Genomic DNA, 16,100 nt, shown 5'->3' with positions numbered 1-16,100 from the left:
TAAACCTTAACATTATCTTTGTGTTGACTTACTTAAAAATGAAAATTCTGTAATTTAATCTCCATGTTTTTTCTAATTGCTATTTAGTTTCTTCTGTGGAATATGAGAATACATTGTAAAATGTAGATGCTGCTAATGAGGCTGAAATGAATGTGAGACTTGTCAGCCTCTATAATAATTCCTGACATCTTCTTTTGAGTTCCTCCCACAGAAGAGAGTCAGTCATTTGGGTTTGGAATAACATGAATATGAGAGTTGTATCAGTTGTCTGGGATACTCCAAGTCAGGGTAAGAGCATTCTGCACAAATGATTGGAAAAAATAATACTAAAAACAAGTCCATTACTGTATACCTTTAGAAAAGAACATGTTACACAAACAAGATTGAGCCATCGAGCTTTGTGATGTCTTACCACCAGTAGCACAAAAGTCCCACAACTGTTTCCATCTGTTTGTGATCTTCTTCTTCGAGTCCGTTGCAATCTCAGATGTCGTTCTGCCAATATCTGGCACAGATCACAGCTGATGTAGTCGGTTCAGCCAGGTCCTGGGCGCTGCACTGAGTGGCGTTTTCACACTCCAGTAGATGGGGCATTGTCTGTACTGCTCCGCAGCTACATGTGTTGTCTGTCTGGTGGTTCCATGTTTTCATAAGTGCTTTGCACCTGCCCTGTTCCACTCGTAATCTGTTGAGGGTCTTCCAGGTTAGCCATGGGAGTTCATGCCCGCTGGCGAGACATTCAGTCGGGGTGATTCCTCTCTCCATCCAGTCCAGGATCTGTTTGTGATGTAAAGCGGAGAGCACCAGTTCTCAAGTATCCTCAACTCTTTTACTATCTTTATTATTGTCCAACTGTATCTCACAGCCAATATACTTCCTGAGTAAATAAGTGTAACACATTGTTTTATAGGGTTAAAATAATTATTTATTGTGAGTAACTTTGGACTGGTCTGCCACAACACTAAGTGCAAAAAATATAAAAGGTTTTATACATTAACATAATGTCAAACCAAATGATCGGCATATCAGATTTTGTACACTATGTAATATAGGGTATTAATTTATAGTTTGAGCTCCTAAGATCATCTAATATGATTCATGTTTTATAAAAACACTATCAGTACTACTGATCTTTTTTAGTGTCTAGTAGTGTCTGTTTGGATCTGTCATGTAATATTAAGTGTTTCAGTCAAGAAACTTGATAGCACACTCAGTCAGCCAGGTTAGCTATAAAGCTTATGATCAGGACACACTACAAATGGGCAATTTTCAGCTGTCAACATTCAACAAGACACTACACATGTTTATAACTGAGAGAAAATTATACAAACCTTAAATCACAGTATACCTCTAATGACGCCAATCGAGTAATGTAGCCATTATCTGATTGGCTTGAGTAGACGATGGGTGGAGTCCAACTATTTGTAGATTTGTGTGTACATCTTGACACTAGATTTCTTTACAAATCGACAAATGCGTGTAGCGATCCTCAAATGCACAGGAAGTGATCCACAAATAAAATGCTCGTGATCACAAATGACCGAGTTTGTGATTAAAATATATATATTTGTAAATATTTTTTATTTGAAAATCACATTTAGTTCATTTGTGAGTTCAATTTATTTTTGTGAAACTCCTAACATATATGTATAAATCTCAATATTTTTATTTGTGAATTCGTTTCATTTTTGTGAAACTCCTTACATTTATTTGTGCATCTGATTCAATTTAATTGTGAACCAACATTCTATTTGTAAATCTCTTTCCGTTTGTATGTTAACATGCAATAATTCCAGCTCCATAGCATGCAATGTTCCCGTTATTATTCATAGTCCAACTGTTTATTTGTAAGGTGTAGTGGAAAGTATTGAAACATCTTTCTATTTGAAAACACAGGGTTTGAGGATTAGGAAAATGTTTTCCCCGTGGAAATACCTCTTCTATTGTAGGGAAACAATAATTTTATTCTAAAAGTTACACTTGAAACTACTATTAAAAAAAAAAACTTAAAAAAAAAAAAACTATTGTGAGTCACACAGAAGCAGTATGAATTGCACGTATTTTGCGTAGGAATTTACGTAGGGCTGCAGCGGTTGCGAACATTGTTAACGTAGCCTCGTAAAATGGCGGAACTCGGTGAAGGTAAATAAATTGGCCAACCAAACGTTTGAATTAACGATCTGATTGACAACGTGTTCATTTAGTTTCGTAGGATTCGACGTGTTTAAAAGTTAGAAGATCTGTACACTGTTAGATTATTACGTCACCAGGATGTCTGACTGTACAGATAACATGTAGCTAAATCTGGGGGAAAAATTAACCAGTACTGTAATTAATTCGTGTTTTTCTACATGCATGTGCGTCGATACCTTTAGAACATCCTTGAGGTGTCTCAGTATGAGGATGACCCAGTTATCATTGTTAAAATATTTAATGAATGATGAATGCTGTATATCACAACTTTTTTTGTTTTGCTTTCTATCACTATACGTGCCATATCTGCAATACCAATGGATATTAAACAGAATGTAGATCTACAGTTGCTTCGTTTAAGGAAAATATATAAATAATCTAATAGGGAAATTTTTTACCATGATAAAATATCCTAATGTGTTGTATAAAAATATTTTTTATCCATGTTTTCTGATTTTTGGGCCCTGTGAATAAAACAAAAACAAAACACTGTTACAAACCTATAATGACTGTTATTTTTGTTTTCAGATAAAGATGCAGAGAGTGAAGATGAATTGTATGAGGTTGTTAACATCACAGATTATGCCAGGAGGCATCAATGGTGGAGTCGTGTTTTTGGAAACAGTACAGGACCCATTGCAGAGAAGTACTCTGTGGCTTCACAGATCATGATGGGTGGGGTGACTGGATGGTTAGTATTGATATAAAATGAAGGAAAATATGCTGTTTCATATGTCATATGCTAATCTTTGTTAATATGGTCAGCTCCATTATTCTGTACTGTACTGTACTAAATGCACACAAAAGAACTAAATAAATGCATAAATGAATATGTCCACTCAAAATGCCTGTTTTCTAGGTGTGCTGGTTATCTCTTTCAGAGGGTTGGGAAAATTATGGCAACTGCTGTTGGAGGGGGATTTCTTTTGTTACAAGTATGTATTATTAACTGCCTGTGTCATGTAGCCTAGACATTGTTAATGGGATAGTCCACCCAAAAAGGAGAATTCTCTCATAATTTACTCACCCTTATGCAATCCTAGATATGTATGACTTTTTTCTTCTGCAGAACACAACAAAGAATTTTAGAAGAATGTATCAGCTCTGTAGTTCCATACATTGCAAGTGAATGGTGGCCAGACATTTCAAACTCCAAAAATCACATAAAGGCAGCATTAAAGTAATTCATATGACTTATATTGGTTAAATCCATGTCTTCAGCAGCGATATAATAAGTGTGTGTGAGAAACAGATAATTATTTAAGTCCTTAGGTGTACTTTAAATTCCCACTTGCAGTTTCTTATTCTGAAAGTGAAATGAAGATTTATTAAAAAGAAAATTAAATATTGATCTGTTTCTAATCAAAAGTGATTGCATTGCTTCAGAAGACATATTAAACAACTGGGGTCATATGGATTACTTTTATGCTGCCTTTATGTGTTTTTTGGAGCTTCTCAACATTTATTCAGTTGAGATATTATTCTAAAAATCTTTGTTTGTGTTCAGCAGAAGAAAGAATGTCCCACACATTTGAAATGGCATGAGTGTGAGTTAATGAGGAGATCAATTTAATTTTGGGGCGAACTCTCCCTTTAAGGGCTCATTATAGTTTCAACCATGCTATTTTTTTTTTCCTTATTTCAGATTGCCAACCACAGTGGCTATGTGCAGGTGGACTGGAGGAAAGTGGAAAAGGATGTCAATAAAGCTAAAAAGCATTTGAAGAAAAAGGCAAACAAAGCAGCCCCTGAACTCAATTCCTTTGTAGAAGAGGTGGGTACTGCTTTATGTTAGCATCAAGGCTGTATTGACTTTCCTTTGCTTTGTTAGCTTTATTTCAGGTGTTCCTTCCTATACCAGTATTGAATCATGGTTATAACACTAGTACAAGGCAATAATTATGACATTGCAAATTGTGGCATTAAATATTAACCACTCCAATTGCGTTCGTTGGTCAATTTTGACCTGGGCATCAATTGTGGCTTTACACGTGATACTGAATTTCTATTAATTAGATTTTTTCTTATAAACACTTTACTTACATCAGGACTCTATCCCATACTCTCTCACACACTTTTTTGTCTCACTGGGACTGCATCTTGTTTACAAACATGCACACACATATACAGTCACACACAAACATGTACACATTCCTGTTCAAAACAGACATGACAGATGTAACAAATAATCTAAGTCAAAGGTACTATGGCCTAAAGGGGGTGTGGCAAGACTTTGTTTATGCATACATTAGTCTAAATAGGGCTTGAAAGAGGAAATTGTCCACATTTTACTCTGCAGCCATCTGATGCTGAACCAGTTTGCTGCATCCTCACTCATCAACATTCGGCAGTTCATGCAAGTAAATAGAGCAGGTTTTGCTTAAAAACATAGTAAAGAAGTATAAATGTTGTAAACTTGAGTTGTACAGTTGTTTTGATTATGATTATGTGAAACAAATAGGTTGGTTTCATAACTTTTGACCACTAAGTTGTATTTAGCAGTTGTATTTAGGAAATTCATTCAAATTACTATTAATGTTCTCATTGGATGTTATTATAAATAGTATATTTAGTTATATTTAGATACAGTTTCACAGAAATGTTGCTAAAATATATTTTCACATGTATCAGACAGGTTTTGACATAATTTATAATTACATTTCTACATTTTATAATTTCTTTAAAAAATGGCATATTAATTAATAACTTGTATATTTGTCTGTATACATGCCAAAAATATAAATATATTTACACGTATGAACAGTTAAGAACTTATTAATGACTTGCATTATAGTTTCAGATGAAAATCATCGCGTTATGTATGACTTATAAACTTGAATTCCACCTGGTCAAAATTGACCCGTGAATGCAAAAGGTGTATGCAGATTCTAAACGCAATAGGAGGGTTAATGTTTGAAAAATATTTAAGAACTGTTATTACTAGGTTTATTCTAATATTTGATCATTCTGTGAATATATTTCAGTTACACAAACAGTTGTTTAAAGTTGGCCCCAACAGGGTTATTATTATACTGCCACTGAAATACTGTACATTATATGTGTCTCTTTAGCTATATTGCCTTCCCACACAATACTAAAAAGTAATTTGTAGCATTATTTATTGCATGCACCTAAAGATTTAGTTGTTGCTGTATGTTAATCCTGTATGTAATGTAATTTTGTTATACAGTCTACAGAATTTGTGAAGAGGAATATTGTTATTTCGGGTGGATTTGTTGGAGGATTTCTGCTGGGCTTGGCATCCTGAATGAAACCTTGACCCACTGTATTACTATTGATCTAAGTTGAGGATCACAGCGATACCACACTGAAACTTGATGTACTGTAAAAGGTGCAGTGTGAAATGGACATTTGATGAGCTATAGAGCTGTTCAGATTGTAACTCAAAATCCCAGAAGAGTAGAATTTTCAACATAATTTAAAAAAAAATCATGGTGTCTTCAAAATTCACGTTTGGGGAATGACTGTGTAATTTATGTTGTAGAACAAAACGTCCAAGTATCTTCAAGTAATGTTTACCACAGACCTTATTTTACTCATACAGTTGAAGTCAGAAATATACACACACCTTTTTTCTCAATTCCTGAAATGTAATCGTAGAAAACATATCCGGTGTTAGGTCAGGTAAGATCACTACTTTATTTTAAGAATGTGAAATATCAGAAGAGATAGTAGAGAGAATGATTTATTTCAGCTTTTATTTCTTTCATCACATTTGCAGTAGGTCAGAAGTTTACATAGACTTTGTTAGTACTTGGAAGCATTGCCTTTAAATTGTTTAACTTGGGACAAGTGTTTTGATAGCCTTCCACAAGCTTCTCACAATAAGTTGCTGGAATTGTGGCCCATTGCTCCAGACAGAACTCTTGTAATTGAGTCAAGTTCGTAGGCCTCCTTGCTCACACACATATTTTCAGTTCTGCCCACAAATGTTCTGGCGGATTGAGGTTAGGGCTTTGTGACGACCTCTCCAATACCTTGATTTTGTAGTCCTTACTCCATTTTTCCACAACTTTGGAGGTATGCTTTGGGTCAATGTCCATTTTAAAGACCCATTTGCAACCAACCTTTAACTTCCTGGCTGATGTCTTGAGATGTTGCTTCAATATGTACATCATTTTCCTTCATCGTGATGCCATCTATTTTGTGAAGTGCACCAGTCCCTCCTGCAGCAAAGCACCCCCACAACATGATGCTGCCTCCCCCATGCTTCACAGTAGGGATGGTGTTCTTCGGCTTGGAAGCCTCACCCTTTTTCATCCAAAAATAATGATGGTCATTATGGCCAAACAGTTACAATTGTGTTTCATTAGACCAGAGGATATTTCTCCAACAAGTATAATCTTTTTCCCCATGTGCACTTGCAAACTGTAGTCTGGCTTTTTTTATGGTGGTTTTGGAGCAGTGGCTTCTTCCTTGCTGAGCAAATTTTCAGGTTATGTCGATATAGGACTCGTTGTACTGTGGCCATAGATACTTGTCTACCTGTTTCCTCCAGCATCTTCACAATATGCTTTGCTGTTGTTCTGGGATTGATTTGCACTTTTTTCACCAAACTACATTCATCTCTAGGTGACAGAATGCATCTCTTTCCTGAGTGGAATGATGGCTGCATGGTCCGATGGTGTTTATACTTGAGAACTATTGTTTTTACAGATGAATGTGGTACCTCCAGACATTTGGAAATTGCTCCCAAAGATGAGCCAGACTTGTGGAGGTCCACACTAGTTTTCTGAGGTCTTTGCTGATTTCTTTTGATTTTCCCATGATGTCAAGCGAAGAGGCACTTAGTTTGAAGGTAGGCCTTAAAATACATCCACTGGTACACCTTCAATTCAGTACATCTCCTATAAGAAGCTAATTGTCTAAAAGCTTGACATAATTTTCTGGAATTTTCCAAGCTGCTTAAAGGCACAGTTAACTTAGTTACTTACTTAACTTGTGTAAACTTCTGACCCACTTGATTTAAAAGTGAAACAATCTGTCTGTAAACAATTGTTGGAAAAATGACTCATGTCTTGCACAAAGTAGATGTCCTAAAGACTTCCCAAAACTATAGTTTGATAATATTAAATCTATGGAGTGGTTAAAAAATTTGTTTTAATGACTTCAACCTAAGTGTATTTAATCTTCTGACTTTAACTGTAAATCCAAAACTGCATAAAAAAAAACTTAGGTAAATCCAGAGGTAGATCTGTTGTTGAACATACTGTAGATCCCCAAAATGTTGTTCGTCATTGTATATTTCAAACCTGCGCATGGAGAAAAAAATATCTTGTGCCAAAAACTTGTTTAAAGAAAATTATAGGCATGCTTCTGTGTGATTTTCTTTTTTCTTTATTTGTTCATGTTCAGCTTTCTGCTCATTGTCTATCTGTAAGAAATCAATATAAAGCTAGTTACATAATTGTTTTCTTTGTTCTTTACTTGGTTTTGAAACAGTTATTTGATTAAATGTTTCTGTATTTTCTTAGTGATGTATTTTTATGAATTTACAGTGTTACCCACCAATAACATGTTTGTGAAAATAATAAAACTCAGTCTGTTTCTGATTATTTTATGTATATTCATGCATTTTACAAAATTGTTATGTTATGCAGTTTGTGGCACTCCCTATTATTAACCTGAAACAACATTGTTTTGGTTTTAAAGGAATATTACGGTTTCAAAACAAGTTAAGCGCAATCAACAGCATTTGTGGCATAATGTTGATTACCACAAAAAATTATTTAGACTCGTCCACCAAAAAAATAAAATCAATGTTACAGTGGGGCACTTACAATGGAAGTAAATGGGACACATTTTTGGAGGGTTTAAAGGCAGAAATGTGAAGATTATTATTTTATTAAAGTTACATTAATTCTTCTGTTAAAACTAATGTATTAATTAAGCTGTGAATTTGTTTAATTTGTCATTTTAACAGTCTTAAACACAGGGTGTGTTGACATTACATCATCATGGCAACGAAGTTGTAAAATTGGCTACAGCTTAACACATAAAAGGTTAGTAAACGATTTTATCACACCAAAATCATGTTAAAATGCATATGTTTATGTCTTCTGGGTATACTTTCAAAACATTAAGTATTTCAAAGTTTACGATTTGGCCCCATTAACGCCTTGTTGGGCGCATAGGTCATCAAGGCTGTCTCGTTTCAGAAAAGCGAGGACACTTTAAATGCAGCCTTTGATTGCGACCTTCTTTCACTGGAATTCTGAGGATGCATGAGGTGTATCCTTCGTGGGCACTCACAACCCACAATTCTTTGCTTAAACAGAAAAATAAATAAAAAATGACGCCAAGTTGCACGTAAATATAATGTTCAAACGCAATTAATGTTAATTCCCAAGTACCTCAGTAGATGGGTGCGGTGTATATAATATGTATACCGGTAATTACATTAATATATAATTAAAATAAAGTTTTAGACTAAAAGTACACCTGTAAAATCTATTTTCTTTTCTCTTTACATCATTGTAACTCTCCTAAAATGTACCTCATACTTTCCCTTCTAAAGGGACCTTGTTGAAACCTCTCTACAATAACACCAATATTCTAATATTACTGTAGTGTTTGATCTCCTCCTGTTTTTGCACAAAACTGTCCGCTATAAAACAGGTGCACAAATACCATTTCCACAGAATTCACTGAGAACAAGGAGTGCATTGCTTGTGCCTCAAGAACTCTGAGTCTAGTAGTGCGGCTAGCGTTTGCAATGTCTTGTTGCCTTTGTCTCAGGGAACCGAGGTTACATACGTAACCGAGACGTTCCCTTACAACTCAGAACACTGGACATTGTGTATATTATTGCATATGGGGAACAGAATCCCATTACGCCTACCTACCGCACTACATAACATAACCTCCCAGAAAGGAAACATGACACTGCAGTCTTGTGCGATGGCGACCGACATGAGTATGCCGCAGTGAGTGACCCTCATGTTGGGCCAGGAGGGGAGCACTCAGAATGAATCAATGAACTATAGTCATATAGTATGAATTAGTATGAGTACATATTGTATGAGTACGAACCCAGTCAGGAAGGGAGTTTATTTATAATGTAAGTGCTTGTGACTTATGGTAAATTACAATGGCATGAATGCAGGAGGTTCTGTAAAATATTGGGGAGCTCATCCTTAAAGGGAGTAGCATAAGTATATATATTTGGTCAATGAATATGAAGTGCTCTAAACAAAAGATTTGCTAAGAGAGAGATGTAAAACCTTGTGAATGTGTTTTGAGAAGACCATCCTGCTGCAAAACAGATGTCTTGTTAGGACACCCCATTCGTCCATGCCCATGAGGAGGCCATGCATTTGCTTTAACACCAATTGGGCAAGTCTTACCCTGCTACTCATAAACCAGCACAATTGCATCGACAAACCAGTGAGAAATTCTTCAGACATTCCTTTTGTGCGTCCTCCATAGCATACGAAGAGCTGATCAGACAGTCTGAACTGGTGTGTATGCACAAAGTATGCATGTAGTGCCCGCACAGGATATTACAAATGCAATGATCATTCCTCATCTGAATTAAATGGAAGAGGGAAGAATGCTTGAAGGTGAACCACCTGCGTTCTGAAAGGCGGCCTTTTCTGGGTTTGACTGTGGCTTTTGAAAGTCCGGGGCCAAATTCAGAATTGCCAATTGATAGTGCATGCAGGTCACCAACCCGATTTACTGTGGCCAGAGCCAGCAGTAGTGTGGTCTTTATCAACACAGATCAACAAGGCTCGAAGGGGGGGCCCTGCGTGAACTTTTAGGACTAAAGTTTAGTCCCAAGTCGGGACTGTAGCCGGGCGAGGTGGGTTTAATCGTCTTGCTCCTTTAAGGAACTTTATGATTAAATTATGCTTGCTTATAGAGGTGCAGGCTTCATGTGCGTGATACGCAGATATATTTGCCACATATACTTTGTCATGTCATGTATGTGGCAGTTTACTGGGTCTTTGCCATGTTAGAGACAACTATCAGTGAACACCATCCATTTTAGCATGTAGAGGCGTCCTGTGGACAGTGCTCTGGCCTGTAAAATGGTGTTCATGACTAAATGTGTCAGTTCTGCCGTGTTTAGCACGCTCTGTTCAGGGGCCATACATTCAGGTTCCACAGCTGGGGCTGGAGATGCCAGATTGTGCCTTGCGCCTGAGAGAGGAAGTCCCTCCTCAGCTGTTTTTCCCATGGAAAACATCTCAGCATCTCTATCATTTCCGGACTTTGCATATGACAGAGTGAATCAGGCATACTGGGGGAAACACATATTTGCATATGTGTTTTGCCATTTGTGTGCCATTGCGTCCGCTCCCAGTGGGGCTTGTGACTTCGAGTACCAGAGGGGATAGTGGATATTCCCCACTGAGGCAAATAGATAGATTTCTGCTTCACAGAATATTTCCCAAATCATCAATGCAGTTTGAGGATGAAGTCTCCATTCACCCGGTATCACCCCTTGGCGTGACAGGGACATATGTCGCTCTCAGGGAGATGAGATGGCGCTCGCTCCATAGGAGGAGGCGACGTGCCAGTCTCAACAGTGGCGGTGAATGAATTCTGCCTTGACGGTTTATATCTGCCACAACTGTCATGTTGTCTGAGTGAACCAGATCATGACAATTTGCTATTTCTGACTGAAAAGCCTTTAAGGCAAGAAATACAGCCGATAGCTCTAGGCGATTGAGGTGCCAAGCATTCTTCACCCCGTACAGAGGCTGAAAGTTGTGTATCCATTGCACACCACCCCCCAACCTTGTTGGAAGCATCCGTAGTCACTACTTTCTGCCTGACAACTTGCCCCATTGCAACACCTCGCTCACCGCCATAAATCCCAATGCTTTCTGAAACAGCTTCAGTGGAAGTGTTGTCCCCAGTTTGAACTGAGACAGTGACTCGTTTTGTTTTATAAATATACAAATACATATATATTTATATCACACAATATACATACAATTGCTTTGTAAGGATACACAAACCTTGCTGAAGTGCTGCTGGGAATGAGGATGTTGAGGCCCGTTCACCTGTGAAGCATCAAGTGGCGAGGCGGTGTGATGTTCGCCGGAGCACTGCAGGGGAGCGGAAGGTCTTCCCACAAAGATTCCGCCCGCTGACTCATGTATATTGAAGGCGAAGTTAGAGGGAACCTAGACAAGAGATGATCGCTGTCTTGAAGGAAGAAATTATGAGGAAATGGTGTTTGTGCATCTATTTTTATAGTGGACAGTTTTGGGTAAAAAAAAAAGATCTCAGTGATTTTGACCGTGGCATGATTGTTGGTGCCAGGTGGGCTGGTTTGAGAATTTCTGTAACTGCTGATCCTGGGATTTTCATGCACAACAGTCTCTAGAATTTACTCTGAACAAAAAACATCCAGTGAGTATCAGTTCTGTGGATGATGAGTTCTTGTTGATGAGAGAGATCAACAGAGAATGGCCAGACTGTTTAGAACTGACAATACGGTAACTTAGATAACCGCTCTTTACAAATGCGGTGAGAAGAATATAATCTCAGAATGCTATCTTGAAATGTGGGTTGGTGTTGTTTTGGCGGCACGAGGGGGACCTGCACAATATTAGGCAGGTGGTTTGGACATGTGAACGGCAAGCTCTGCACACTTTGCTAGTTTTAACACTATTAATGTCATAAACCGGTGAGATCCGATACACTCTGTTGCATAACTGTTTTAGGAGGACAATATGTCAAAGAATTCAAAATCATCGGAATATGGAGACATTAAAAGACATTTACGTGCTCATGCTGATACCCCTGCAGAGGCCTCGAGACCGGGAGTCGATTTGGTCAGAGAAGTGCAGTAAATTCGGCAAGAAATGATGAACATGTCGGCAATGCTGATGAAGGTCGTTGCTGACTTGGAGGTTCTTACTCTGATAAGTCTATCGATCCCTGCCATGGAGACAAAATTCACTGAGGTAGTTACAAGAGTGGGTGATGTCAAGAAACAGATGGAATTAGAGAGGGAATTATCTGCTAATCCACTAGCGACCCAGGTGGATTTACAGTCTGTTTGGGAGAAGTTGTAGGACTTGGAGAACTGTATCCGGCGAAATGACGTCCGTGTTCAAATCAAATCACTTTATTGTCACACTACCATGTACACAAGTGCAACAGTAGGTGAACGTCTTGTGTACCATTCTGAGAAACATAGCAGTCATGACAGTGACGATACATATACCAATTACAATAAACAAAATATTTACACAACACAATTTACATATCAAATGTACACATACTTACACAACACAATAATAATATAAAATGTACAGTAAACAATACACACAATATAGAATACACATACAATAAAAAAAATAAATAAGAGTATATAAAACTATATATACAGTAGTTATATTGTGGAGAATATATTTGACAGTCCAGTGTGAGATATAAGATTAATAAAGTGCAGTGCTGATTATTGATCGTGAGAGATCAAGTGTTCAAAAGTCTGATTGCTTGAGGGAAGAAGCTGTCATGTAGTTGGCTCTTGGCCGTTAGAATTCCTGAGGCCGAAGAGGGTCAGAATATGGTGAAATTCCTGGACGGGCTCTTTCCAAGTCTGCTCGACATAACAGGCCATAAGCTGGAAATCGAGCTCACAGGGTTCCAGCTCGGCGATCCACTGTGGGAGACCTGATCAATTCTGGCCAAATTTCTGAGATCATCTGATAAAGTTTTTGTGTTACACAAGGCGAGGAATAAAGGAAGGCTTTCTTGGAAGAACCACAGCATTTTCTTGTTCCCAGACTTTGCGAATTCGACAAGAGAGAAACTTGATTGATTCAAGGAATGCAAGAAGCTCTTACATCAACGGAAGGTCACTTTTGCACTGATGTTCCCGGCCAAATTGAGAATAGATGCTAAGGATGGCCGTAAAAAATACACATGTCCCCAGCAAGCGATGTCCTTCATAAAGTCAGTGGAGTATGTTATTTTGTGGTACTCACGTTGCAGCCAAGTGAATCGACTCACTGAACATTCACTTGACTCTCAGAGGAAACTGAGCGCCTTGTTTCTTTTTGTGCTGGTTCCGCCTAGCGGCTGGAGATTGTTTTGTGGAGTAACACTCCTTCGGAACAGTGTTGTGGATGAATCTGCACGTTCTTTGTGCTTATGCCTCCTATTGGTTGGAGTTTGTTTTGTGGAGTATTTCTTGCAAGTCATTGGAGTGATTAGGTCATTTGTTGCATCTACATGTTCTTCGTATTTATTCCGCCTATTGGCTGGAGTTTTATATGTTATCTTTTGTTGTGTAATTCTGTCTAATAAAATTTTTATAGAATCACCAGACTTGAGCAATCCGACAGCAAAGTTGTCACAGGGGCTCTCGTAGGCGTACATGGACTGTTTGAGTTTTGAGAGATGGACGCCAGATGGCGCTGTCGTGCTTGGTGTTAATGCGCACATTTTTCTTTTTTCTGTTTGTTTGGTTGGGGGGGGGAGTTTGGGGTTTGATTATTGCACTAATGTTGGAAGATCTTGAAGGGATGTTGCAAGCCACTGGCACCCCTCATTATATAATATTGGGAGAAGACTTTAATCTATTGATGGACTCAGTCCTTGATCATAGTGAAGCAAAAGTGTGTAAGCCCCCTAGAGAAACAATGACGCTTCACAAGATATGTAAAAATCTTCGTCTTACTCATATTTAGAGACTTTTGAACTCATCTGAGAGGGACTATAAATTTTTTTCATCTGTCCATAAGATTTATTCTAAAATAGATTTTGTTTTTATATCAAAGTCCCTCATTTCATCTGTTGTTCATTGCTCAATTGGAAACATTTAAGTCTCAGATCACGCCCTGGTGTGTTTAGAGGTGTTGCCACATATGGAGAAGAGGAAATCAAATTGTTGGTGCTTTAATGTATCTGTGGCAACGGGGGCGTGGTCAAGCGCCCGTCCGGGAGAGAAAGCGATAAGGGCGCTTGCACCTGAGCTAAATTATGTCTAACACCTGTCTCTAATTTCAGTGAGCATGGGGAGAGCGGCATAAAGTTGGCCACAGAACCTCCAGTTATGGAGAAGAGAAACACGCGCCAGTCTAGTGTTGGCATGATATGAGAGTCTATTCATATAAAACTATTGTGTTATTGTGAAGCTGTAAAGTACTGGAGATCATTAATTAAAGGCTGTACCTGTGAAATGAAGAAACCAGTTTCCTGTGTTCTCCTTACCCTCCTGGCCTTAAGTTTGTTACACTGGTGCCGAAACCCGGAAGCAGTGCCTCTGAGCAACATCACAGCACGTAGTGTTGCAGACGCACTCTTCAAAATAATCTCCCGGGTGGGGATTCCGAAGGAAATCCTCACCGATCAAGGCACAACTTTTATGTCACGAACACTACACGAGCTTTACGGACTATTGGGTATCAAATCGATTCGCACAAGTGTTTACCATCTGCAGACAGATGGCCTGGTGGAGCGATTTAACAAAACTCTTAAGAATATGATTCGTAAGTTCGTGCACGAAGATGCTAGGAATTGGGATAAGTGGCTTGACCCCCTGTTATTCGCAGTACGAAAGGTCCCGCAAGCCTCCACGGGGTTTTCCCCATTTGAGCTGCTGTATGGGCGGCGCCCGTGCGGAGTGCTTGACGTCATCCGTGAAGCTTGGGAGGAGGGACCTTCTAATAGTAAGAATGAAATTCAGTACATTCTTGATCTTCGAGCAAAACTCCACACAATGGGGCAATTAACACAGGAGAATTTGCTCCAAGCCCAAGAACGGCAACACCGGCTGTATGCGCAGCTAAGGGAATTTACACCGGGAGATAAGGTACTCGTATTGCTCCCAACATCACGCTCTAAATTACTCGCCAAGTGGCAAGGACCCTTTGAGGTCACACGACGAGTGGGGGATCTCGATTATGAGGTGAAACGAACCGATAGAAGGGGCGCACGTCAGATATATCATCTCAACCTCCTGAAATTGTGGAGGGAGGTGGTCCCTGTGACGTTTGCTACGGTAGTTCCGGAGAGGGCGGAGCTTGGACTGGAGGTAAACAAAAAACACAATCCTAACACCCCGGTCACTTGCGGAGACCACCTCTCACCGTACCAACTCGCAGAGGTTGCCGAGTTGCAAAAGGAATTTGTGGATGTGTTTTCCCCTCTACTGGGTCGTACAAACCTCATCCAGCACCACATCGAGACCGCGCCAGGAGTGGTGGTACGTAGCCGCCCCTATCGCCTGCCCGAACACAAAAAGAAAATAGTTTGGGAAGAATTGGATGCGATGCTTGATATGGGGGTAATAGAGGAATCCCACAGTGATTGATCCAGCCCGGTTGTTCTTGTTCCCAAGAGTGATGGGGCTGTACGGTTCTGTGTGGATTATAGAAAAGTTAACGCGGTGTCTAAATTTGACGCGTACCCAATGCCCCGTGTTGATGAGTTGCTCGATCAGTTAGGTACTGCTTGATTTTATTCGACGTTGGATTTGACAAAGGGTTTTTGGCAGATCCCCTTGACACCAATTTCCCGTGAGAAAACAGCCTTCTCCACGCCGTTTGGATTACACCAATTCATGACTCTTCCATTCTTTTTGTTTGGGGCTCCAGCCACGTTTCAACGCCTCATGGATCGGATCCTCAGACCTCACGCCGCTTACGCCGCTGCCTATTTAGATGACATCATTATTTTTAGTAATGATTGGCAGGGGCACATGCAATATCTGAGGGCGGTCCTGAGGTCGCTGCGGCGGGCGGGGCTCATGGCAAACCCCAAGAAGTGCGCGATATGGCGTGTGGAGGTACGGTATTTGGGGTTCCACCAGGGTCATGGCCGGGTGCATCCCCAAATTGACAAGACCACGGCGATTGCGACTTGCCCAAGACCTAAGACCAAAAAGGGGGTGAGGCAGTTCCTGGGGCTGGCTGGCT

General features: G+C 39.4%; 1 protein-coding gene across 1 annotated transcript; it reads left to right on the top strand.

The window, feature by feature from the left end:
* Positions 1–2,084: 2,084 nt before the first annotated feature.
* On the top strand, positions 2,085–7,750 carry LOC127654702 (FUN14 domain-containing protein 1-like). Its single transcript, XM_052141992.1, has 5 exons — positions 2,085–2,142; positions 2,722–2,884; positions 3,053–3,128; positions 3,839–3,967; positions 5,384–7,750. Exons 1-5 carry the CDS (start codon positions 2,124–2,126, stop codon positions 5,459–5,461), a joined length of 465 nt encoding a protein of 154 aa, XP_051997952.1. The 5' UTR covers positions 2,085–2,123; the 3' UTR covers positions 5,462–7,750.
* The last annotated feature ends 8,350 nt before the right edge of the window (positions 7,751–16,100 follow it).

The sequence above is a fragment of the Xyrauchen texanus genome, chromosome 14 (genome assembly GCF_025860055.1).
Source record: "Xyrauchen texanus isolate HMW12.3.18 chromosome 14, RBS_HiC_50CHRs, whole genome shotgun sequence".
NCBI lineage: Eukaryota > Metazoa > Chordata > Actinopteri > Cypriniformes > Catostomidae > Xyrauchen > Xyrauchen texanus.
The sequence above is the reverse complement of the archived record's forward strand: the minus strand, read 5'-3'. Positions and strand labels throughout refer to the sequence as shown.

Bases quoted from the DNA above. Each gene is read 5' to 3' on its own strand.
- LOC127654702 (XM_052141992.1), top strand. The intron at 2,885-3,052 runs GTTAGTATTGAT...CCTGTTTTCTAG, and splicing joins ATGGGTGGGGTGACTGGATG to GTGTGCTGGTTATCTCTTTC. The intron at 3,968-5,383 runs GTGGGTACTGCT...TTTGTTATACAG, and splicing joins TCAATTCCTTTGTAGAAGAG to TCTACAGAATTTGTGAAGAG.